This window comes from Thermobia domestica, chromosome 6 (assembly GCF_964235325.1).
Source record: "Thermobia domestica chromosome 6, izTheDome1.hap1.1, whole genome shotgun sequence".
NCBI classification, from domain to species: Eukaryota; Metazoa; Arthropoda; class Insecta; order Zygentoma; family Lepismatidae; genus Thermobia; species Thermobia domestica.
Window position 1 is genome coordinate 84,415,352 of NC_137459.1, and position 27,992 is coordinate 84,443,343.

Below are 27,992 nucleotides of genomic sequence, written 5' to 3' on the forward strand. Positions count from 1 at the left end.
AACTGTCTCACTCTATGGGCTATGAAATCCGGAGAATCAATGCTGCGTTCACAAAAGCTCTATATCGACTTCTGTCCTTAGCCAACTTGATCCAGTTGCTACTTTGTTTTCCTACTTCTTCGAGATCCGTCTTAATATTGTAGTCCCATCTATGCCTCCGATAGGATTCCCAGTCAAAATTTTGAAAGAGTTTCTACTTCCATTCTGGCTAATGACCTGTCCACCTGAGCCTCCTAGACTTGATGACCCTAACAATGTTTGGTACAGTATAAATTATGCAGTTCCTCTTTATGAAGTTTCCGCCATACCCGTTCCTCTTGGGTTCGAATATTTGTCTCCGGATTTTATTCTCAGATACTTTCAATCTGCGTTCTTTCCTCAGAGCAAGCGACCATGTTTTACAACCATAAGCACAACAGGTATGATTTGTTGTTTTATACAGGGTGGCCCAAAAGTAGGTATAGACCAGCAGCGATGAAGTATAGCATTTTAATTTATTAAGATAATGAATTTATTTGCTTTGGTTTGTTCCGAGCTTAAGGTATAAGTGAGAATAAATTAAGAACAGATAAGGAAGAAACTAAATCGATACCTCTATGGATAACAATAAGTAAATGTTATAAAATGTCATGACCTATCAATACGGGGCTGTATACCTACTTTTGGGCCACCATACATACATACCACACACATTATATAAGCTTCAAATTCCTCGTCGAACTGAATAATAATAATAATAAAATACAGCCTGAGACGAATGGTGGAAGCTCGCTTCAACAAATTTTCCCAGTGTATCTTTTCTTGACGGCTTTCCACCATCCCCAATGGAACTTAAGCCACCTCGTATCTATGTGGATTGCATAGGCGTCTTTGGCACGGGATACCTCTGTTCGATTCCTTTGTGACTTGGATAAGCTGCAGGTATAAGTCTCATATAGGCTCGGTGCTGAAAGGGACGCTGAACCGAAAAAATCTAAATTGCATTGGCTGCTGTTGAAATCCATCAAGGATAGGAAGTTCAAGATTCCCCAACTTTCTAGTTTAAATATAAGAAAATAATTTTTCCATTTTCCCTAGTATAATGGCTAGAGCATGTAACTTTGGTGCACACGGTCCTGTGTTCGATGGTTGGTTGGTTTTGACTTAGCGTCCGTTCAGAACTGAGGCTAGATGAGCTTAACGTGAAGTCCGAACAACATGAGCTCCCACCCAAAGAATATCCACACCAACATGTAAAGAAGAAAGTTATTATATATATATATAATGTGCATCTCGAACCTGGGTCTCCCGCGGCGAAGGCATATACGCTAATCATGTAGGCACGAGGGAGTTCAGTTCCTGCGTTCGATTCCCAACTGGAAAGCACTGATTTCTTCTGGAAGTTCTGTACTTAAAAACTTTACATCGGGGAAAACAAGATTATACCATCAGGTTAAGTTCAATCAAACAGACATATATATTTATTTATGAAGTGCTATAAAAACTTTATTCTGGAAAATAGAGCTGTACACAAGGCAACCCTGAGAATATCCCACACCAGCATGAAAAGAAGGAAGTTATCTTTACACAATGTACATTTCCAATTTACAAGATTTTAAAGCTCTTACTGGAATCATAGAGAATATTAGTATATACAAGAACTCTCGTTTCATATAATAAACTTAAAAAATGTTTATCAACAGGTACAAAGATGACTATCAATTTGTTACAAATCAAGCAATAATGGTAACTAAAATGAAAATTGTAGCATCTATCGACTAAAATGTCGAAGTAATAGCATACATTATACATAAGCAACTACACAGCGGGATAAGAAAATTATTCTAAAATGGCTGTTGAGATAAATATCACAAGAAAGCAGCTTGTAAACTCTCAAAGCACACTCAATAACCTTAATACATTTTCAAGGGAAAAAGTATAAAAAAATAAATGAACTAAAAAACAAGCACCGACGCCTTGTTAAGCTCCAATCCGATGTAAATGGACAGAAATCTATTAAACCTATATAGAACTGGTTTATTTCGACTTCGTTGGTAAAATATAATTACTATTATTCTCTCTGAAATTATCTGTTTAAATCAGTTGAGAGGCAAATATGTGAAATGAGAAAAAATAATGTTTACGTGAAATTGTCAAAAGAACGTTAATCATTTTTGGTTTTTAAGGTTACGTTAGTTATTGCATAAATGTGTATTGTTTTGTACAATTAATATGAATCGCACGAATACAAGAACAAGCTTAAACTTTTAGAAAATCTACGCTTACTATTCTAGTTTGGTGTCCATTTTAACTAATATCTTATAGACCTGTGGCACGTAAGGCAGCGATTTGATATTTTACTTGGATACAAGAATAAACTTATTTTAAATATTATGCAGAATTATAGGATCAATTTTCTTCCTTTCTTTCAATATTATGCTTAACATTTATTATTATTATTAAGAAGAAGCAACATACATTTAATTATGACACACACTGTTCTATACACAGCCGAATTTGCTCAAGGCAGAATAAGAATGTACTTTCAGTAGTCATATAAAACATCAATACTTGTCCGGGACTAAAATTTATTCTACTTTGAAGAAATTTTCACTTTAAGCAACTTTTGTTTCGGACAGTTTCGCAGAAAAGTTTATCTGACACTAAGCAATCAATTTCACACAAAAATTCCTGATCTTTCACTTTACCACCGTTAATGAATTACATACACATATTAAACAACAATGTTCATTACAAATTTGTTGCTTTGAATTTGAAATAACATTTCTCGTCAGGTAAGACTCGTCATATACAACCATTCTTTTAGTTGTTTTAAATATTTACTGATCTTTTAAATATACTCTATCCAACAGATAAAAGGTGTTTAATGAGATAAATGAAACCGAACAAAGCATGAGAGTTTTAGCACAAGGGAATCAGGTACAATTACGAGTTATAAAGAAAGAGAGACAAAGTTTGTAAGGTACGTTTATGTACACTCATGTCCAAAATTATTGTCGCATGTCGATAAATATGTTGTTGTAGGAATATAATTTGATAACGAATTCGCCCGGTATTTCTTATAATGTTAGTATGTGTATAATCAGCAAAGACATGTTCGCGGCAAATTTCGTGTCAAAAGAGCAGTAAATAATAGTAAAACGAAAATAAAACTGTTGTCCATGTAGCAATATTTTTTTTACTCACTCTAATTCTCGTATTTATAATTCTTTTCCTATGAAATTTACAACAAATATACATTTCCCGATTATACACATAGTATCAATATTAGAAGTACCCTGCAAAATTATTATCAAAGTATATTCTTACAAGAAGACAGTTATAGATATGCGACAATCATTTCGGACATGAGTGTACATGGAGATTATAAGAGTTATTTACAATGTCTGGGCATGAATCTTTTAATCTCTCAGAGGAACTTCAAATAAAGATCTTAAAGATAAAATATATTCAAAATGACCTCAAGGTAAACTTTACTCCCTTGTGCATTGAACGCGCCACAGGGTGGTGATCCTAAAACTGCAACAGACACTTTTGAAACATTTTTTCAACAACAGTGCTTTGTTCAGCTTTATTAATCTGAATAAATATTCACACAAATCTATAATAAAGATTTTCAACTTGAAATTTTAAAGAGTTCAAAGAGACAAAGGCTAAATATGAGTTATCTCCGACATTTTACACAAGCGTACAGGTGCTTTTGAGAGACAATGAACACTGTAAAATTTTTGAAAGTGACTATACAAATATTTTTCAGGGCCATTTCATGGTCAAGAAACGTATATTAACAAAAGTGAGATACTTAGAACTTATTTTTTTTTTCCTCTCTCTCTCACACACAGAAATGGATGCAAACACAATTTAAAAAATTGTTCCATGGATTAAATTTTTACAGCACTTTTTGCTGAAACAAAATTTGTTGCTCAATGTATAGTACGATCACCATAACAATTTCATAAATACACATCAAACAACTCATTCCTCCTTAAGAATTGCTTGGAAAAACGACAGCTTCGTTTCTTAATAACGAATGAAAAATACTTCTATAGAAGTTATATTATATATACACTATGGGTGGCACTCCCCGCTTGTTTAGTGGCTAACGCACACGCTTTTGGTGCACGAGTTCCTGGGTTGGAGAGCCTTCAAATTTGATTGCATTACGAATATATTTTCCATATTCCAGCAAACAACATTCTTATATAGTAAAAATTGAGAAGTTAGACATTACTTTGGTTGATCACTCTACTTTGAAAGCAACAAACAAACAAACACAAACACACACACACACACTCTATTATGTTATTTTTCTTATAAGTGAGTACATTACAACCTAATATTAAATATTATGAGCCAGAGTTGTGATCAGATCAGGCTTTTTCTAAGTGAATTAAAGCTTAGAAAACGAACAATTACTGAGTTCACTTCTGTTCTAATCCAACGAAAAACATAAATCCAAATAAGTACTTCTTGGTAAGTAATTCTCCAACTGAATGGAATAATATAAATGAGTAGTGAAAAAAAGAAAGAAAAAAACAAGCATGTAAAAAAATTGAGGAACAATATTTTTTTATACCAAATCTCTGTAGGTAGTCACAATTTCAGTTCAGAGGCGGCTTAATGACCAACAATTCATAGAAAATACTTAATTATGCTGAACATATGTAATTTCGTATACATTAATATTGGAAGGAATAACTGTTTGGTCTTGAGATTGAATGGCAAGCTTAGCTACAAACTTCTTTTTACTTGTATTTAACTGGGCTTTAACGATTTCGTATCACAAAATTCACTGAAATAGACACTGCATTGAATATAACATATATATTGGCTAAATAACTAGGCTACAATGCTGCATTCATTAGAGCCTTATATAAATCTACGATTCATGTAGCTGTGACAATATAAACTCTATCGAAAGTGAATATTATTCCTATTTTTCTTTTCGATAATATAAAAATATATATATTTAACAAAGCTTTTTTTTTTTATCAACTCCAATAATAATAATAATAAAAACAGCATTTTAATGCAGCGTTTATAAACTCATACAATAAAATTTTCGTAAAACAATTTCAATATCGTATATGTAATTACTACATATGAATTTTAACAATTTAAAATTCCTCTACTAGCAAGTTTATGGTATTTTATTAGAAGCATCTCTTCTACAATTTATCGCTAAAATGTTTACAACTAAAATTTCTCTTCATGGAAACTGCTGTTTATCCATAAATACACTGGTGGGAGATTAAAGAAAAAAAAAACTAACTCGTTCTATTTTAAAATTAACAAAAATGAAAATTTTAAAGATTGTAAAACTAAAACTAACGTAAAACCAGAAATGTGACTCCGTATGATAGTAAATATATAACATACAAATGTATAAAATGTATATATTCTATAACTACTGTTAGAGGAAAACTGATTTATATCACTTATCTTAAAAGTAGCCACCATTAACAGATTTTGTGTCTCGGGTCAAAATACACGACAATCGGACTGGTGCAAGGCATACTTTAATTCATTCAACAATACCAGAACAACGCTTTCGATAATACTTTCTTATAATAAATCAACTACAAAAATTAAACATCACAATAGCTTTCAACAACTTTCCTTTCTATGTTACAACTGCATGTACTTGGGGGTCGTTAAGTTTAATGGAACGGATTTTGAAGTGGTTTCTTTATCAGTCTCCGCTAACTGCATGAGAGCCATTGCGCCCATCCATTTTTCCTGATTTTCCTCCGGAGGAAACGTCAACAACTGCGTACCTTTATGCGTAGTAACTAACTTCTCTTCATCTCTATTTGCTAATATAAGCACCGAGGGACGAATCTGATTGGCTGCTGAAGTAACTGTCTTTGTTACATTGCTGGGAGCTTCGTTTCCTAATGGTACTGGCTTCAGCTCCGTGTACGTAGTGTGTTCAAGATCTTCTCCATCGTCCTTCTCTACCCATTGAAGAGGCTGTGCAAGATCGTGCTTATCTTCCCACAACGTTTGGTCCTGTGATGCTTCGCGCAACCATCTTTTCTTCGGCTGCTCTAACTTATAAATATCAGGTCTCTTAGATTTTAACGACTGTCTTTCTGCTGAGTAATTATGCCTTAAAGCACAGTCAGAATTGATTCGATTACGTTCGTTAACTGGACTTTCCTCAGGTGTCAGAACAACATATTTTAATACATTATTTTCTCGACTTGGAGTATGCCATTGTAATGTTCTTGAATTATCTGTGGATTGAGATTTACATGGGGACATATTCCTATTTTCCTGCTGTTCCATTTCAGTCACCAACCCTTTCCTTACTTTCAGCTTCTTAACAGGAGGAGTTTGAATACCTGCATCATTTTCCGGTTCATCTTTTCTTCCTTTCGATTTTCTCTCAGGTTTCTTACACGGTGTTCGCTCTTCCCTTTCTTTCTTATATCTGCAATATAAAGTAAAATAAAATATATGAGCATTAGACATTTACTTATCTGGGAACACACTTATGAAGGTGAAGAAGCAGACGTGGCAGTATAATGAAGTTATCACAAACCTAAGTGGGCTAAAATTTCACCTATCTTGTACTCTAACTTGAAGGTGTCTAGTAAGAAACATGGACCATACCTTTTGTATTAGTATAATTTATCATTGATATACCTTTAAAATTTATTTTATGTTTGGATGTATGCGAGCACACCTTCATAATTGTTGTAATACATTATTTAGGCAGAGACTCTTCACCATTCATAAAAATAACAATGCGAGTGAGTTGTATCCTAATTCATCTACAACTTATATTAATCTAGAATAAAATAAAGTCAAGTCACGGAGAAAACAAGGAGTTGCTGAATGACTGCATGTATGATTAGCTTAAGACCACCATCCAAAACAGATGGGCAATGACACTTGGGGAGGTAACCCGATAAGGATGTATGAGATCAAATTTACTGACATTTAAAAATAAATTACTATTAAAGCCCATTCCCACTCTTTTTGACATTTAGTTAATAACTTAAAAGAGTAAAAAAATCTCAAATTTAGAAAGTGAGCCAGATAGTATCTGGGTCATTCCGTGTCAACTCAACCGATTTTTCTAAAAAAAAAAAAAAAAAACTCACCATTTCAGATATTCTTTAAATTTGGTGAACATGTTTATTTGCTCAAACTATCAACACCACATGAATAGTTGACGTATATGTTGCTCTGTTTTTGTGTATCAGCCATTACAAAATATAAAAAACAGCATATTCCGCAATCTGTTGTCAGCAACGCCTTGAGCAAAAATCATTGTAGAATTTTAATTACTGCACATAAGATACACTGTTATTGTACCAAAATAAGCAATGATTATTACAGACTTTACTATTTCTATTACTCTGAGATTAATTTTATAGTTCTTGGATTATTTTTCCTAATAATATGTAAATATGCTAAATTTCAATCACATATGTCTTTCGCGTTTTAGTGAAAGTTTTTGAATTCGCTAAGTCGAAACACAACTTGGAAGTCTAATAACTAGAAAACCACAAGTTAGTATGAAATATTGTGATGTACGGAGATTGTGTGCATAACTAAGCTCGTCAAGGCCTGCCACATATCAACTTTGGTCAAAATCAGATTAGTGTAAAGTAAAATTTCTTGATTTCACCACGTCCAAGGCCGAATTCGATGACGAAAAACTCAGGACTTAAAGGTCTGCACACCATAATATATCATGTGGGTACTAAGATTCTCAAGGTCTATCATCATAACGATTATGGTCAAGATTGGATGAGTACCATTGATCGCATACGATACATACTATCCACACGATTGATATATATTTTTACTAGAAAAACAAACGAAGGAAGAAAAGTTGCAAAAACAATTATGTTGTTCTTAGATTTATTTAATACACTCAGCTCACTTATTGTGTTGAGTCTTCACTTACATGCTTCGATAAGCTACACTGGGGATTAAGTTGTTACATATATTCACGTTAGACCATTTATCTAAAAATGGAAGGAAAGGGGGGGGGGAGGTTGGACCATTTATCTTGATATGTCCTTGTAACTTTTAAACTAATTAGAAAAAAAATGTACCATGCAAATATCAACAGGAAGAAACTGACTTACTCCACAATATAATCAGACTTTTAATGTTGCCAACCGAACAAATATTTTTAAATTGAACTACATCAAATTTCTAATATTAATAAACTAAGGCCGATACAATGTCAAAAATATCAAAAGTTTAGAAGCCTCTGGAACAGTACTGCAAGTGAGACGGGACGGTGCGATGTGGATCAAAACCACTTCAATGCCGAATACTATGCATGATATGACATATTTCGAATGAATAGGAACAAAGTCACAAGGAATCGAAAATTTTACTTTCTTGGAAAGGATTTGTTTCGAAAAAATGTGATTAGATGTGGTACTTACGTAAGCAAAGTCTATTTTCAAAAGATAAAAATTCTAATGCCGTTTACAGCAATTTTATATCTTAAAAAGTTCCAAAGATATGGTGAACATGGTTACAAATTGTAATGTTGCTTCAATTCGGCTCTTAACATTACAGCAACAGTTTTTTGGAAGTTATTACAACAAGTTAACGCAATTATGAGATTTTAAGCTGTGTTGCAAACTTTACCAATATTTAAAATATCTCCAGAACATGCACACCCCACGAGAGGCATTTATTGAAATCTGAAGTATCTTTGGTATTTGTTTATGATAAACGCGTCAGAGCCAAAGTGGACTCAAATAATACGTATCTCTATTCACTTTATGCAAATTAAGTCGTTGTATTTCTTTAACGTCGTAGGAAACTAACTTGGACTAAATTAGTTCTGTACTCTGTAGTATTTTGAAATTGTCCATATGTAATTCTGTGTAATGGTTTCACTTGTGCAACTGTTTATCTTTTTGTCCTTCTGAAATGCCTCTTGACAATTATATTAACAAGTAGGTAAAGATCAGTATAACGTATTTTTATCAGGAGTCCTTCGTGACTGCGTCGGCAGACGTATCGTATTTGTGTCCAATTCGTCCTGGTTTTGAGTTCAAATGGACGACAATTTCTCTCGGATGCAGCCGAGAAACGGTTTGGATTCCGTTTTAAGCTTATGTGACCTCTTACAGCATAACCCGGTTGTTGCTTAACTCCAAGGCGAAACAAACTTATTTCTGTCCATATGTGATACAAATACATAGACCAAATTATTTAAACCAACAAAACCGGGTTTTTTGGTTTTTTCAATAAAAACAATGGTTTTTGCCAACCCGCCATATGACGTATTTATTTATTTGTTTATTTATTCGAAGTATATCATGTAGTGATCATAGTATATTACACTAACGTACATTGGAAGCGCATTGCCCTACCCATTCACTTACGTCATTACTAACAATCCTACAGGCAAGCAAAAGAAACCCACCTTGATAGTCTCAGATGCTTAAATTCAGGACAAAGTAAAAAAATCTTATAAATAATGTATGTAAGTAAGTCCGCTCTGAAACACAGGCGGTCAAAGATTGCGTCATTTCTTACTTGAAAATTTCAACAAAATATGAAAATGCTCTACCTCTGAAATGACTCAAGGTTATTTTGTTGCTTTCTGTTTTATTTAGAAGATAATTTATTGATTAAAATGAATATCACCATTCGGAAAGATTTGTCGAATTTCTCATGCTGTAGCTTTTTTCCTTTTTTTAAATAATCATATTTAAAATTGCCAATTCCCCAAAACTTAATTTTATAACTGTTGATCAGTACCATATAGTACTACATGCCCTGGAAAGGAAAACTTGTCCTATTGAGAAGGAAACATCACACCAGTTTCCGTTACATTCTCACATACTGGTTTCATGAACTCAAAAGCTAGTCTTGTTTGACATCGCATTTAATTATGCATAAAGATAACGAGAGATACATCTTTCACACATATTAAAGTTACCAAAATATGTACAGCTTCCAAAATATATGTAGAAGTTCCAACGACGTTACGGGTTCGAAAGAATAGCACTTCTATGCACTTAGCTTAGAACTGAAATTAGCAATTCAATGAACCAAGAATGTGTTCTACTATATCAGTATCATCCTTTGATAATGAGTGATGCTTTCTTGTTGAACCAATACGAACTGAGGGATTCGAAGACCCACAATCAGGGATGAAAAAAAAAAAAATCACGATATTTCTAAAATCACCTATACTTGAGTAAACAAAAATAAAAATAAAAAAAAAAATATTCCTTTATAATTGGTAAACTACGGGGTTTCAGGTTTATTAGGTGATGCTCGAATAAAAGCAAGAAGAGGAATTTGCCGATATTTATGTTGCGTTTTCTACAAGGTGTTTCGCATACCTAACAGTTCATCCAATATTTAAAAGTTGGCGTGGTCATCGTAATCTTGCGAATTCAATTCACAATAATTAGACGAATGGAAGATAATGTATGGTAGACTCAATATTTCTTCTTCAGCATCTTAACTAGGAAACTACCTGAGTAAAATATGCAGCATAATATGTAAATATGTTACCATTTTGAAAATTGCAAAAAAAAATTGCATTGCGCTACTCACAAAGTATACACAGTTTCAATTACGGTAAAAGGCTCTTATATTCATTATCACGATAAGTAAAATTCTAAACTAAGAATTGTAAGTATTGAATATTAAATTAATTCAATTTTCTCCTTAATCTAATATACCAATATGAAATAATTGAATTAAGTACATTGTCAAGAATTTTTGGCCATTAAACTTTATCACAAAGAGTTTAAACTTGCATTATTAAGACCTTACTGCTACATAACACGGATCAAGATGATACTTTCCGACTGACATTCGATTAGTGTCCAAGAAGGGTCGGAAATTTTGCATTTTGTTTCTGTTTTAAGCAAAATATGCTTACTGTACTACAGGTGGAAATTTATATCAAGCAGCCGGTTCATCTCGTAGCATTGACTTTATTTAACTAGTCACCAGTCGATCATACACTCAGGCCATAAACATCCCTCTTTGTATATTGTGAATGAATATTCTACTGCTGTCTCCGAGATTTTGGTTGGAAAATGAAATTTCTTCTTTCCTGCTCTTTAAAGTTCGCTTATCACTGAGTTCAGGCATATGACTTTTGAATTCCTTTCACAGGGGTAGTTCGGTTGGACCTCCTCCTATTTTGTGCTGGCGGAATTCAACTTTCTCTTTGGGCAACAGGCTAAAGGCTGTTGATGTTTATGACTTCACTACTCTTGTAAACTCCTCGGCATTTTGAATTATAGCTGTACTTGGTGTGGAAATTTTACTACCACAAAACAATATGGTGCTTCAAGCAGGCCCCTTCCCATGACCAACAGCATTATACACTCACTCCATTAACACAAGTAACTTCGTCAATTGAAACAGTTGGTGACCATTTTTGAAGTGGCTAGAAGCACCATTAAAAATGATCTTTTCTGTATGTAATAGCAACAGTTGAAGAATATTGCATATTGCCAATAATGTATGTGCTCTCTCATCACTTACAACTAATACTTGTGGTCTTATTTCGAAAATATGAGTCTCCTGTAAAAGCTGGAATTTTCTTATTACTCTAGTGATACTCACGTACTTCTTGTAACAGAATCACAAATCAATTTTGAGCAAAATCACAATGAAGCATTAAACATAGTTATTCAGCCTCTACAAGTCCTTTCACTTTTAAAAGGTGTTGCAATTTCTTCAGATGTTTCTATGTTATTACTTTTACTGTCCATTTTCGAAGTTCGTCAATGAAATTATTAATAGCAACAGTACAATTTTCTTAACGAGCACCATCAAAAAGAAGAATCTGCTATGTTTTCCAGACCAAGTGTCTCTATGCGAGTCTTTCCTTTCTCGGGCAGTCATCACATTCCTGAATCGAACAGATCTCTCTTACATACACTACTAACGACTTCAAATGTCCAACCAAGGTGTAGAATATCACGCCTTAAGGTAACTTCTTCAAAGTTACCGCGTGAAGTTCAAAATTGACTCTGCACACACATACGTTTCTAGTGGTGTGAAACCACTCACTTAGTTCGTAGTGCATACAATTTTGATTTTCCAATTTGGAATACTGAATGTTTCTTCTTATGTATAGCAAAAGTTTCTTTAATACCGCGTGCCTTTTATCTTTTCACTTTCACCACCTTTTCTCCTGCAACTATTATAGTGATAGTGGCTCTTTTTGTTGATGCTTTCGTGAGAATAGTCCCATTTATGTTCCCTAGATAAAATGACTGTGCAATTTGAACATGTGCTTCACATACAGGATATGGATTCGTTTTCCCCAACACTGCTTTTGAAGACCTCACATTTCTGGTTTTACATACCATGTATTTTGTTACAGATGGAATGAGGTGCAAAATTTGTGCCTTTGGTTAATTTTCTGAAGACAGAATTTTCACGTAGTCAATTTGATTTGGTGCACTTATCCACAACTGCGTTAATGTTCTGTGAAAATATTTAGAACACAAAAAGACACCACTGGTAACATGTTGATTTTGAAACGATATTGAAATGAGCACTCTTATTTCCAACCTAGATGAAGTGTTTCTTATGCTTATATATATATATATATATAATCATTGTTTTATGGATATGTAAAGAGTCAGCACACTTCACTCTTCTGTTGCTCCATCTAGAAGAAAATTCAAACTCACTCCTTCCCACAAAACATCTTATAACTTAATCAGCAGAATCCTGAAAAAGGTTACAGGTACCCTTAGCCCACAAATTTGGTGAACTGTTCTCTGTTGCCTGTTGACAACTGAACTGCGAATGCAAGTGTCCTCCATTTTATGTGCTAGGTCAAACAGAATTATCTGGATGGTTCTGCATAGTTTCACAAGACCTTTCATGATTTGGAAGGTTCTATGTAAAGAAAAGTCAGGAAAAAACATTTCACCAGCACCAACTTTATCGTTTCATTCCATCACTTTGAGCACAGCGATCTGAGAATGGATTTCTTTTAGAACCTCATTATGAAAAATCCTAGAACCAAAGTGGCGTGTTCTCCTTGTCAGGATATGTAGTAACCTTACAAAAATAACTTGTACAATTCTCAGAAATTTTGCAATCAGAGTTTGAGACGAATTAAAAACACCCCAATCAAGACATTAGGCACGAAAGTTAAGACATGTTAAACTCAAAAATAGAAGTTCTTGATTGGGAATGCAGTATTGTATAATACTGATCAACGAAAGAGATTGGCATCTTTGAAATAATAATTAAAAAGATTCGAAGAAAAAAAAATCAGAAGGCTGCAGGACGAGAACTTAGACATATTTCCGAACGACGGATAGAATTTTAATCAGTGGATTATATTCTTTCAAGTAAAACAAAAAGTAACAAAACAGCTTAATCTATTCCAGAGGTAGGGAACTAATATTTTGTCGAAATTCGCACGAGAAATGGCGCTCCAGACGCCGTCTCTGGCCGCCTGGATCTCTGGGTTGGCAACGGTCAAGCAGTGAACGCAGTGCCGAGCTGTTGGTGTATTAGGGCAAACTCAGTACTACGTGACGACTAGTTGAACAGCAGTGTGCAGTGAATTGAGAAAATGGTGATACCGTAAAATAAACGATTCCTTTGAATTCCACAGGGCAAATTGTTAGCACTCGGATATGTGGTACGAGCGTGGCGAAATCGAAAGTGGCAAGTGTGTTGGCTGTGTCACTAGTGACATTGTCCAAGGTGATGAATGCCTACAAAACTCACGACAAAACCACATCAGCAAAGAATAGTGGTCGGAAGAAAACTCAAATTACAGGTTCTGCCAAGCATTAAAACAGACTACCTGAACCTGCGCTGTTTATTCAGAGCATCGTTCTATTATGACCAATATCCTTCCCACTCTGCATGTCTCCTTACTCACACAAGTGAAGGATAGGAGACACAGAGGAAGTGAATTGCTATGTATCGATGCTGGAGTGAGTTTGTCGCAAATTTGTAGAAGTAATATGATATCAAGTGGAAATATTTTTTTCTAATAAATCTGCAACCGTCCGAGTACGCCTCATTGCGTCTCTTGAGGTCTTTGAAGTTGGCGGCATCAATAGGTTTTGCCATTCAGATTTAAGCAAAGCGCCTACAATGTACGTCAACCCGCCATATGTAACTTCTCTACTGGAAACACCGTAGTTTCGGCCTGCATCAATGTTGAATACAGAAGGACACAGAAAATTCAAATAAGAACTCGACAATCTGCACAAAATCTGGAATCGACCAGTGAAAACGTTACGTTTGTAGCACTCGTGGTTTTCGAGATGTCATTGTCGAAACGATTGCGGACAAACATATAAACCTAGCATTTTAATATATAGATTCTTTTTAGTGATCGTACAACTGCGGTGCAGGTGACAAGGGAACTCAAGTAGTATCTCTCATTATTTGTCAACAATCATTGCCCACCGCGAGTTACATGACATGGACATGCAGGGTTGGTTAGCACGGGCGAAACCGCTTATACGGGATCATAGCATCTTAGCATGAGGCCAAAGTTGCTACGAACATGTAACATGAGCCGCTAATGACTAGAAACGTGTCCTATGCTCGGATGAGCCATCGTTCAGTTTATTTCAAACCACGAACCGTGTTCATGTGAGACAGACGCCCATAGAAGCGTTTCCACCAACCGTGAAACATGCCGGCGGCTCTGTGATGGGAGTGGGCCGAAATATTTTGGTTCAGTGGGTTCTTTACTGGCGTTTACTGATCGCGTCACTGTCCGTGGCTATGTCGCCATATAATATAAGAAGCCCGTTCTGGATATCTTGCGCCGTGCTTTGAGGAACATCAGAATACCTCCCTTGCCCCTACAGATTCCGAGACCTGAACATAATTGAACATCTGTGGGTTGCTTAGGAGATACGAACCCGATAATTTTCACCTCCATCCTCCCTCACGTAATTGAGTGATGCGCTGGACGTGAACTGGTGTAGTATTACACTTGGTATCATTCACGACCTGTATGACAACTATTTCACGTCGCATCGGAGCTGTTTTGAGGACGAAAGGTAGTCCAATGCCATGTTAATCTGGTAAAATTTTAAAAGTGTTTTTATGTATTATTTTGATAACCATCTCTCTCTATATATTTCTTCAGATTGGCAACGCACTTCATACACACTAGGTGGTCCGTATATTTTCTTTTATAATAACTTGAAGGTCGAAAAACTCGTGTATTGTGATTTATATATATATATATATATATATATATATATATATATATATATATATATATATATATATATATATATATATATATTTTTTTTTTCCGAGATTTCCAATCAGCCCAGGATATAAAATAATAACCACCTAATCTTGAACTGAAGTACCCAATTGTTTACTGATCCAACGCCTACGTTCAAAGATTACTCGATTACCTTTAGTGGTTCTATCATAGCTCTACATTTACCATGGTCTTCTTACGGAAATAAGAATTAGAGTTTCTTATGTAAATTTCGTAAACTCTTATTTACCTAAAGAGAAGACCAGGATAGATACTTGTTTCTATTATAAATATTGGACATAGAAAAAAAATTAATGAAGTGTAAATCAAATTCCTAAATATTTTTGGAATGTTTTAATATGGAATTAATGATTTTTTTCCCTCTACTTTCTACGATGTAAAAAACTGATTAATCATTTTCTGTGTTGACTGAGTTTGGACGAATGGAAGTTCAGTTTAAGTTAATATAACGGAACTATCTGGAAAACGACGGGTAAGATTCATCTGGTTCGTAACACTTACGATGGATCGCTTAATGCACTAAGTGTTTGATAATAGCCAGCAGATAAGTATATATGAAACATGAAATAGTGCAGTGTCCGTTCGTGTGAAACCACGAATACACAGAAGATGATTAATGCTCGGAACTTCGGAAAGGTAAATCTAGTAAAGCTGACGTAATGGTATTCGGCTGTAACGTATTTATCTACAGCAAGAGTTCAGAAGTAATATTGCTAATCAGCACAAAGGGTTATGCGACTCTCGAACGATTCACATACTCAAAATAGCATTCACGGGGTAGTTGTATGAAATTGTATTTGTGTTTCATAATTTCCTTTTAGTATATTGTCAGCTACTGACAATACGATCTTATCACGCAAGCATTTCACTTTTTTCTATTTTCATCAGAATAATCATCTTTTACTGACGCTTATAAATGTAACTTATTTGTGTTTTCAATCATTAGCATCAAGTTCCTATTACACAGATACTTATTTTAATTATTTTTCTTTTGTTTTGTCAAAATATTTTCACTTATTTTTATTTTATCCTTGTTAAGTACTCCATTTTACCTCTCAACATTGACACATTTTATCTCTGCGCAGAACTGAGTGCAACTAGCTTTCGCCCTCTACACAGCTCAACTGCTAAACTTCCTGGTGCTACAGCTCTATGAGTGACCGATTGGCGAAAGTTCAACCGGGTGATGCATGGTCAACTCATCAACTACCAGTGTCACTGAAAATATAGACCACACCGCGCTCATCTGTCTACATGGGAGTATATAAAATCTTACTTCTCCATTTATCACATACTAGTTGTTCCCCTCCCCAACGCCTTCGGCTCGTCTGCAAATTGCCTGCACGCTAACAACAACAACACGCCTTTGAACTATTAAGAGCGTGACTGGCAGACTGAGGCACCTACCTTATATAATAAGGGTAATATACAATTCAACTAGCAGACCTGTTCTGTAATGTAGACACTGGATTGCCCGAGCGAATCAGCAGTGGTGGTATAGTGCATGCGGTTTGAGTTGTTGAACAACTTCACGACTGACAAAGCTGTTGAGGGGATGGACTAGGTAGCGTAGTGGACAACGCATCGGCACAGTAAGCCAGAGACTTGGGCTCGAATCTCGGTCCAGCTATACTTTCTTCCCCTCGTTGAACATCTGAAGAGAAGCTCTTAGTTGTCAGTAGTAAATGCACATATGAAGGAATATTCATAACGGGATAGACATCGGCATTTGGAGAGGAGGGAATGAGTGTCCATAATGGCACAGATGATGAGTAAATGAATACCACATTTATGAAAATGACAACACTTATGGCTACTTCTGTTCATAGGACTTTCATAAATGCACTAGAAAGTACACAATACTCACCGTTCTAACCATTTGAGAACATCGTGTGAATGTTCTGGATTTGTTACAACTGGCCTGAGAACAAAATCATTACAGCGACGAAGTGATGCATATGGATGATCAGGACAATGCCTGTTCGCATGTGTGAATCTACTGGAGCACCTATGGAGATAAAATAAAAGAATAAACTGACGGGAATAAAAGATGTTCACTTTAATTCTTCGTTGTCAGTATTAAAAAGGACTAATTTTACTATCAAACAGAACCAACGGTCACAGTTGTATTCAAGGATACTGTTACTTAGAAGGTACATTGCACATCAGTATTTCATACGTATAAATAGGTAACATTTCAAGCTACAAGTATATGTATTCATCCATAGTAGAGGGAAAAGAAGGGTGCAAAACTATGTTATTTTACAGCTAAATTAATAATAACCAAACTGTGAGAAATATACAATACTATTACAAGGGAAGTGATAGAAGATAAAAAAAATCCACAACAAATACAGTACTTTCAAGATTCAAAACTATATATTTATTACTCACATAAAATAATTTGAGTAATAATAAATAATTTGAATAAACAACAAATTTTTATACAAACAGTAATATACTTATTTTTGCACCGTTATAAAGCAACATCTTATAAAAATACCACATCAACTGCAAATAATAGAATTTAACATTACACAAGTTGAGAAAGCATTGAACGTAAAATATAGATTTTGAGGGGAAAAAAAGTGAAATGAAATTTCAATTTTTGTTTAGGAACAGTTTCTTGTTTCGGTGGCTCCTTGTTCCTTTGTTATGAATTTTGTACATGGAGCCAATATATATACACATATATCTTACAGTTGTTTATAGTTATTTTGCATATGTTGAGACCAACCAGGTTTACTTCTATTAATAGAGTTAACAATGCTACTGAAAACTTAAGCAAGTATCATTGACACATCTGAATGTTGTAAACTCAATATATTGCTTTTTTTTTTTTTTTAATGTATATACATGATTCCTCATTTACTTCTTTATATATCACTCTCGAAACATTACACATTAATCAAATAAGCGAAAAATGTAAATAAATGCATAGTACCATAAACTTTCTTCACATAACACAGACATTTGACCCATATAACGTTTCAGCAATACACGTACGAAGTTCAGGAAATGAAACCTTGAATTACGTTCCGTAGTTATAACCTTTAGACTTAAGAACTGGTGAAATGGGAATACGACATAAAAAGAAAGAACCTTAGAAAAGTTACAGATACGGTGTTGTCCACCACAAATTCAAAAAGTTCACGAATGTATTAAAAAACTTAAATAGAGGGTGACCTAATAATACATTCCACATTTTAAAGGCGAATCAAACAAAAAGTATGCCATATAGATTTTCTAAGTATAAAATAGTACTGAAAACAGCTTGTAATGAGGGTGGAAGCGCATGTTTTCTTGGAAAATAATTCTTATACTCTTCGTAGGAAGCCCAGCAGTTGTAGCATGCTTCCTTGCAGAACGTGTAGAGGATTGCAAGCCAGATTGTCTCAAGCCTTAATATTCTCAGGTATGAGCACTTTTAGGTTGGCTAGATTTTTTTTTTCCCTTCTTCCACGGCTGAGCACGTAGTTTGAAAATTCTCGATCTACTGAAAGACAGTCTTCCTACCAGCAACATTTTTATTACGTGAAATAGCAAACTAAGTGGAAAGCTCCTTGCGCTGTAATCAAAGATCAGCTGCTTTAGAAAAGAATTTCGACTGCTACGCACAATGAGCTCCTGACCAAATCATAATGACTGAAAATGGCAAGAGAGTGGTAAGCGGAAGAGACGACCCCACTCCTCTCGCCCCTCCACTGACCGCGCTACAGCCGATCAAAAATGTGGGAAGTTGGATTTGGTCACCATGTGTTTACTTTTGGAAAGGTTTAGTTGTTCCCAATATACCACAAATATATATATATATATAAAACAAACTTATACGGTCTTAATGAATAATATTAATAACAAGCCGGGATGGACAGAACTCAGAAGCTACCGGCTTGCAATACTGTGGAACTAGTATCTGTCGTCGAGCCGAGCGTATTCCTGGCCAAACTTGGCAACCAAATATAGCGATCTTTAGTTCCTAGGGGATGGGCTACTTGCCCATAGAATTTCACTCAGATACAGCAGGTAGTTCTCGAGAAATACAGTAGCACATGCAAGGTGAGTCAAACCTGTCACCGAATTTAATATGTTTTATTCACTTAGTCACGGACTATTTGCCTCCTAAATTTGGTTCAGATGCAGCCAGTAATTACCGAGAGATAAAGTATCCCCTCTCCTCCCCCGACACACTTACTTACCTCTGTAGTGAAACTAAGCTCCCATATGTTTACACCTGAAGCTAAAAATCACAGACCTTCAAATGCTAAATTCTTTCAAACATATGAAGGAAAGTGGCTGGGTTGGAGCTTAGCGTCTCATTCAGAAGCAAGGCTACATGAGATGTTGACCTACAGCTTAACATGGGTTCCGAAAGACGAGCTCCCACCGGGTCTCCAGCTCCGTAGGTGCATAATCATACTGTCACAAGGAAGCTCATATATAGAAAGTGATAGCATACCATATATACGTTTTTCTGGTCTATATCGTGGAACCAACTAATCGATTAAAGTGCGGATAGTTGTAAGTTACTATTTAACGTTCTTTCTAGTTTAAAAGAAACTATTCTATTTAAATATTTAGCTTCGAAGTTACAGAAAAAAGAAAAGGAATAAGGTGATAATGTACTTATGAGCTTGATTGTAGACCATGTAAAAATTATAGTTAAGAGACTGATGGTTGTACCGAAATGAGCTATACCTCATTCAATAGATTGAAGTTCATAGAATTAGAACGTGCATTACACATGTTGAAGGAAAATTTCTGCGTATTTTGTGCATTAGTATAAAAGTTGCAAGGTCGTATCAAGATAATAGTTCACCCTATATATAGAGGAAGACGTTTAACCCAGAGACTGTACACTAAATAATAATAGTAGTACTAACCCTGGTTCCGAACAAATAAATGGCTTTTCTCCCGTATGCAAGCGCTGATGAGTTTTCAGTTGGCCACTTTGTGTGAAGGCTTTTGTACACCCTGGGTAGTCGCAGGTATAAGGGCGCTCACCTGAAATTAAAGAGTATAGATCACTGAAGGAGAGTCATACATACAGAGCGAAAGAGAGAACATGTAAGTATTGAAGTACAACTGTGGAATGCATACAAAACATTTTCTTTACAACCATTGTGGCATACAATCCCATTATGTCATAAGGGATGTATCAAGTAGTAAGTTTCAAAGCAAGTACCTTTCTTTATGACGCAACTTCGGAGTTCTGATCTGGATCAACTTTATATCTGTTCTGTGCTCTAAATTATTTTTCCTCCCCAACATGCAAACCATAATTCTGGATTGGTAAGAATGCAGTTCCTAAAAATTCTTGGAGAAGTTTCGATCATTGTGGTTGAGAAGTTGCTCCAAGCATCTACTAGTAGTATAAATTTCAGAGGAATTAATTAACCAAAATAACCCCAAACTGAAAACAGATACACGATATGTTAACACACTCAGGAATTTTAACAATAATTTTGCTTACCTGAAATTTTGATTCCTGAAAAGTATCTCACATTTGCTAGCCTTCAGCTCTACCCTGGAGCCTTGTTCACGGAGGATATAATAGGAAAAGTAATAAAAACATCAAAGGAAATAAAACAGAAAGGATTACCCGGTTAGATCAGTGGAGAAAACACCTCGTTGATATGTGCCAGTCACACGATAGATAGTAGCGCAGCTTAAGTTGTATGTTGTTTTGTTTAAACAAGAAAAGTTGCCAGCTCATTTTAATGTTTTTCCTGTGCTAATACTGTATGTAATTTTTAACTGATGTCTTCCATCCCAGAACTTATCGAGATGATGATCTCTGCACTGCTTTATCCCTTTGGGAATCAAAATGTCAAATAATTCCTCTGAGCAGGAATTATTTGGGAAACTTTATTCTTGTGGTTACTTAATGTCGTAATAGGAAGCATATGACTTAAAAGTATTAAGCAAAGCATTCATATGGTAATTTAACGTAGACGTTTCAATGACTAATTATCATCATCCTCAGTCTGCGTTGCTTAAGAAATCACATTGCTTGTAGAACTAGGCTACATGTTCTAATCAGTTTCATCCATTGTAGAAATCGCAGAAAAAACAAAAATGTCAAGAATTCGTACTATAACTTGAATGAACAATAGTATAAAACACAATGTAAATTCCTATAAAAGTAAATGTAATTTCAATTGATGTAAGCTCCAACAAGTTGTTCTATTTTCAGCAAAACTCCACAAATTATATTATATATACTAGCTGAACCTGCGCTCTCTACACAGCGCATCATTCGCATAAATATCCTTCTCATTCCTCACATCTGTACATGTCCCTTTACAAACATAAGTAAAAAAAAGTCTTGATTAAAAACGGCAAGGCGTATCATAAAGGGGACTTCAATATTTCGCACCGTTTGCAAGATTTGAGCCTACTTCCGGTTGGAGTTCGTAATTCATGCATGACCAGTGTTTTCTTTCTTCTTGCACGCAGTATGTAATAAGCAAATGCATTACATACGCAATTAATTATAATCGCAGTTATATATGGTGCTCTTTGGGCAAATCACTCAAAAAATATTCATCTTACTGGTTAAACTGGAGAAATGGTTATCGTTCCTTTTTCAGTATTATTTGGCCATGAAAACGCCTGAGACACATGCAACCCCTATATACAACAGCGTGGTGTTGGAATGTATAACGCGCAGGATATTGTGCTTTAGTTTTTTCTTTTTTTTAAAAAAAAAAAAATTCAACGCTTCCATGCGTACCCTAAAAACGCAATAATGAAATAACGGCCATGTTTTTAAAATATTCAATTAGAACTGGACAATCTACTCAAAATTTCCAATCGATCAGTGAAAACGTCATCTTTCTAGAGCTTGTAGTTTCCGAGATCTCATTGTCGAAAGGATTGGCCACAAACATATAAACATAGTTTAAAAGAACTCGGAAGATGGAAGCACAACTCACATGCATTGATTTTAGAGAAGGTTTATTAAAATACAAAGGCTCTGAACAATAATTTTATATCATAAACTTTGTGAAAAAGATACAGTTAACTAATTTAGACTATTTAAAGTACAAATACTTAAAATGTGTCTCTGTTAAACGTGAAATCACACATAACCGTAAATGAAAGATTTGAAAGCTAAAGTTATAGATTGGAGCTCAGGCGCTTTTAATTGCTATTGTAGCATTTTATATATATATATATATATATATATATATATATATATATATACAGGGTGTTCCAGGAGGAAGGGGCAATATTTTGGGAAATTGTAGTATAAGTGATTCTAAGCAAAAAAGTTAATATGAACATAGATTCTAATCTCAACGGTTTGAGAGCTACAAGTTGGGAACCATTTTTGACTTTGTTGCGTGTTGTTCACCCTGTAACTATTTTACAGAGGTAAGACATAGCGGATTTGAATAGTGATAGAATGACCTTTCCAATGGTATGTAGCATGTGGCAGTGTTCTTTGGAAGGTAAGCTATTGAGGAAAATTTGAGAAAGTTGAGGTTATTTAAAGAAATTGGATGGCAACACTGATTTCAAATATCTCTCAATAACTTCTCTTCCAAAGACACCACTGCCACATATTACATATCGTTGGAAAGGTCGTTCCATCACCTTTCAAATCTGCTATGTGGCACCTCTGTTGAATAACTACAGGGTGAGCAATACGTAATATAAAGTAAAAAATGGTTCACAACCTGTAGCTATCAAACCATTGACATTAGGACCTATGTTCAGACGAACTTTTTTGCTTAGAATCACCCATACTACCATTTCCCAAAATATTGCCCCTATATATATCAGGGCTCCTAGGGGTCTGATCTCTTGTAAATAGTTGAAAAGTGACCAAAATCTCATCATGCCCTTTTTTCTTTTGTCAATTTCTTTATCACCTCTCTCTCTTTGTTTGTTGTTTTGTTTCATCTTTTATCTTCTTTTTGAGCTTCCTCCTTTCTTAGGTTTTCTAAGTATGGTTTGTAGTTATGGTAAGCAGATTTAGCAGAAACCAGTTCTGGCCATTTCCGAATTTCTTCATCCCAGACATTATATTTAAATTAGCACTGAGGGTTCTCAAAGCCATGAAATATTCAAATTCATCACCTGCTCTTAAGAAGAACATACAAGAAGCATAACACAAGACAAACATGATGAACCACACAAACACAACGTTGAGCGGAGCGTTAACTATTACGAGAGAAAATTAAAAGAGTATTATGATAGAAGAAAGAATAGACACAGAAGGGTTCTCAACCCCACCTTGCAAGCTTAAGCATCCATCAACCATCCACTGTGCTTTAGAAAGAATAAAAGCTGAAGCGAGAATAAAACTGACTTGTTTCACATGTGTCAGCAAGTACTGAAGCTTCCAGAAGAGTAATGAGTAACAAGTTTCTGCCTTTTTCCATTTATTTTTATATTTTTCTTAGAAAACTGACAATGTAAAACGTAAATCATACGAAAAGTCACTTTACTTCCCAAAAAAGTAACTTTTAGTTATATATATATATATAAAAAAAGTGACTCGCTATTAGAATCAAAATATGTAATGCTACAATCAAAGTGACTTTTTAACGAACACGCGCTGAAGACGATAAATGGTAGCCGAAAAGTTTGCGTTAAAGTATCACATGGGTTTTCGGTGAGTACTTTTTTCATTTATTCCTGAAGTACTATCTTTTTTCAATTACATCGTCTTTCATAGTCATATGCACTGCTCATGGTCTTTCATTAATAAAAGAAATATTGAAGATTAAACTGCAGATTTATTTTATTAGTAGGTCCGAAAAAAAATTAAAAAAAAAAAAAAATACTAGAACTTGGAATGAACAAGAATTTTTCTGTTTACGAAGAACGTAGGAGTACGATGTTGGTGACTCATTTGCTCATGGTTATGCTGATGTGTATCTAAAATTTCCTTGCTTGGATATGCATGAGAAGAATATGTAGGAAAAATAAGTAAGACCATTCAAAACTGTTCGGCAATATGTCATAGGAAAAGAAGAACAGCCGTATAAACCTGCAGACGACTAATAAGAACCACCTTGGAGGACAAGAAAGATATTGTGAAGAGCAGCAATACGTTGGTTTAAAATAATAATCCCGTGTCTTCTAATGGAATCCCATTTCTTATCATGAAACCAGTTTTAAACAACTGTTATATACCATAACAGGATTTCAAGGCTAGCAAAAACAATACTTGGGTCTAGTCACTATGTAGGCTATATGTCTTTTCTCTTGACTGGATGTAAGTCCAGCTTTCAGGTATTTTAATTCAACGGATGACAAGCACAAAACATTTGTCAATATACAAAATACTGAATGTGCGGGAAGTAGAAAGATGTTTAGAGCTAACTTTTCCTTGAGGCTATAACAATTGCAGGCAACTTTCACTAACTAAGTATACAAAAATCTGCCTGCATTTTTAATGTTACTCGAGAATTTCGGAAGCAATTAAGTTTTCTTAAAAGTTGATGTGTTTTATTGATGAGCGTTCTACTGAAAATTGATCTTATTGTCAATATTTATCTAATATATCAAAGATAAATACAAATGTTAACACCATAAGGTTTTTCCAAAGGAAAACTTTTTAAAGAAACTTAAAGGGGAACGATCTCCCAAGAATCTCTAAGGTCATTCAGAAAACCAAATAGGCTATATAGTTATAATTCATTCTGTATCATTGTAATGAATTGGTAAAAGTACACTAAACAAAATTTGGTCAGAAGACCTTATGTATTAATCTCATTACAAGATCTGTACAAAAAGGGTAAAAACTCAAACTCAAACTCAAGAAGAGTAAATGATTGCAGCATAAACATTTGAAAGAAAGACCATTATATAGGGGAAGACCGGACAAGCAACACTCATCTCAGCCTGAAAAAGCAATTAAAAACCCGAAAATTTATAGCAATTGTGAAGTCATAGTTCATACAAAGTGAGCCTTTAAAAAAAATTACCCATATATATATACAAATTCAGGGTGTACACTACTTTGGAGAATACGCATTCCCCGACTTCTCAGTTTCCTGGTTTTATCTACCAAGATTTCCTCATTACTGTTCACGCAGTACATGTATATAATGTGTGTTTGTAGTCTTCGGAGCGGAAGAGCCAGGTCCGATTTCCGGTGGGAAGTTCATGATGGTTTGGATCGTACGTTAAGTTGTAGGGCGAAGTCTTACATGCCCTCATTGCTAAAAGAGATGATAAATCAATCCAATAGTGTGTGTGAGTATATATAAGCAGAAGTTTTACAAAGCAAGTTGGTTTAGTAATAATTCTATGGATATTGTTAGTGAAAACCCTGCTGATTTTTAAAATTTCTTTGAGTGGGAATAGTAAACCATTGGCTCCAGTTGCAAGACTCGCAATAAAGGTTTAAAACATGTTTCAGAAAGTAAAAATCCATTCTTAAAATTCCCTGACCTTTTACGAGTAAGCTGAATTCCCTGACTTTCCTGGTCTGTGGGAAGCCTAAAATTCTAACTTACTTAAGTGCGAAAAAGATCGATCCGGCATAAGACAATAAGCACTTACATCTTGCTAAGCTGTTACTTTTAGTCAAGTTATCAATAAATTATTCAAATAAGTGAGGTTAGGTTTAGTTATACAGAAGTTATAGGCCCCATTGCAGCACATGCCGCGATCTGTGATGTGATCGCAGAAAATTTCCCTAGCCTGTGCAGAAAAATTGCCAACAAAAAAGTATAAAAACATGCCTGATGTGTGTAGACGTCTCAAATTGCCTGACTACTCGCATAAATATAGTTTGTACTGTTGCCGTTTCAAAACGGCATAGTTAAGCATAATTGAGTCCGGTTATGGAAATGCTGCTGGTCAAGGTCAGTGAGAAAGTATAAGTACAAAACTGTAGTGGCGGTCACCTAGGGAAAGCTAGTGTGTGCTTCTCGTGTTAATAATCACTTTTGAGGATGACCATAATCGCTGATGCGCCTGCTGCACAAACAGACGCACAACCATACGGGCCCACAAGTTTCGCCCGGCCGGGACTTGCTTAGATAGCATTGGTGCTTTTTAGTTGACACTTAACAGAAGTTGGTTTGTGTTCTTCACCAATTGTTTCTGGTGGCCTCCTTGAACTTTAAGCTAAGTGGGGTATTGTCATGTCGCCCGGCGCAAATATTTTGGAGCACAATAAGAAAATCTGTGAAAGGATAACGAATTTTGAACAATTATTTCTGGTGGCCCTCTTGAACCTCATGTAAGCCAAGTGAGAAATTTTCATCTCGCCCACTACGAATCTTTTAGGGGACAAGAAAGGAAATTAGTGAAAGAATTATAATTTTTCAATGATTAATTCGATCCGTGTTCCAAAACTCGATCTGCACGAAGAAAATTGGACCTATTTTGTTAGAATTGAGTGCAATTTCTTATATCTGCTCAAGGATTCCATCTGGAGTGACCATTGTAAAGTTCATCCTAGAATTATTTCCAGATACAGCCTAAAAGGTCAATTTATTATAGAACTATTAATTAATGACATGAAGGGAAAGTCGGATAGACCAGTATTGGTCTGACGGAACTGGGGAAGCTTGTCAACAGCAATCGCTACCGGATTCAAAACCAGGACCTTCCAATTCTCAAGCGAGAACACTAATCACCAGCCTATGCCAATATTATCGATATGCAATGTTCATTTTAATCTGTAATTGTTACAAAACAAATTAAGCAGATTTAGTGGTGGTAGATTTTTCACCTCTCAAAACGAAATCGAATCATGCTAGTTTTATAACATAACTACATAACCCAGATTTCAAAATAAACAAAAACAATAATACATGCAATTTAACCATCATTATAAATAAATAACAAGTTAAAATGCAAATAAATATAGATATCAAACTGTCGTTTAAAAATGGCGGGCTTAATTAAATGGCCTTAAAGATATAAATTTTACTCGTACCTGTATGCGTTCGAAGGTGTGCTTGCAATGATTTTTCTCTAGGGAAAACTCTATTACAATAACGACACTTTATAGCACTTGGTGATGTGGATCCTTCAAGAATAAGAGTTGTAATAGCATCAGCTCTTGGTCTACCTCTTCTGGCCTCTTGTCTTATGGCGAATTCGGGTGAGCTGCACGAGCTGGCAGGGCTTAATTCTATTTTCCGAGCTTCATCGCCCCAGTTCCACGGATATAACATTGCGTCATTCATTGGAGGACTACCGGGGAAGTTTGAAGATGTATTACTCCTTGTTCTTGAACGTTTCGGTGTTGTTAAAGCCATTTTTATGAAGCACTCCTCTGAATCACTCTCCATCTACCTGCACCTCTTTTCGCGGTACTCAATGCAGACCTTGCCGCCAAGATGTATTTACGAAAATTCCCGCGCTTTACACTGTTGTCTTATAGGCTAAAAAATTGTAATAAGTTGTACAGACGGTTCCGTCCTTGCGACGCACCTTAGAATTCTTTAACATTCCAAAGAAAGGCGCTGTTAATGAGGAATAATATACAACAATACACATAAATACTAATTTCTTTGCACTAAGAAAAATAATGAATTTGGAAGTGATACAATAACACAAGCACGATGGTGTGTACATAAGGTTTCCCGCCAATAACACCGTCTGCCATCTGGTCCATGAGGAGTTTCGATATCTTTTCTTTTCATGAGCATATTATTTACTTACTAAAATTTACTTATAGCATCACATTTTATATGATCCTCTTCAAAATGATTTTTAATGATTTCGAGTTAATGATTTTAAAATTATTTTTAAAATGCCTAAA

General features: G+C 35.1%; 1 protein-coding gene across 1 annotated transcript; it reads right to left on the minus strand.

Moving 5' to 3' along the window:
- Nucleotides 1-1,455: 1,455 nt before the first annotated feature.
- Nucleotides 1,456-27,986, minus strand: LOC145688084 (uncharacterized). Its single transcript, XM_081761812.1, has 4 exons — nucleotides 27,162-27,986; nucleotides 20,134-20,254; nucleotides 17,121-17,261; nucleotides 1,456-6,436 (listed from the first exon to the last, which is right to left on the minus strand). Exons 1-4 carry the CDS (start codon nucleotides 27,517-27,519, stop codon nucleotides 5,629-5,631), a joined length of 1,428 nt encoding a protein of 475 aa, XP_081617938.1. The 5' UTR covers nucleotides 27,520-27,986; the 3' UTR covers nucleotides 1,456-5,628.
- Between the last annotated feature and the right edge of the window lie 6 nt (nucleotides 27,987-27,992).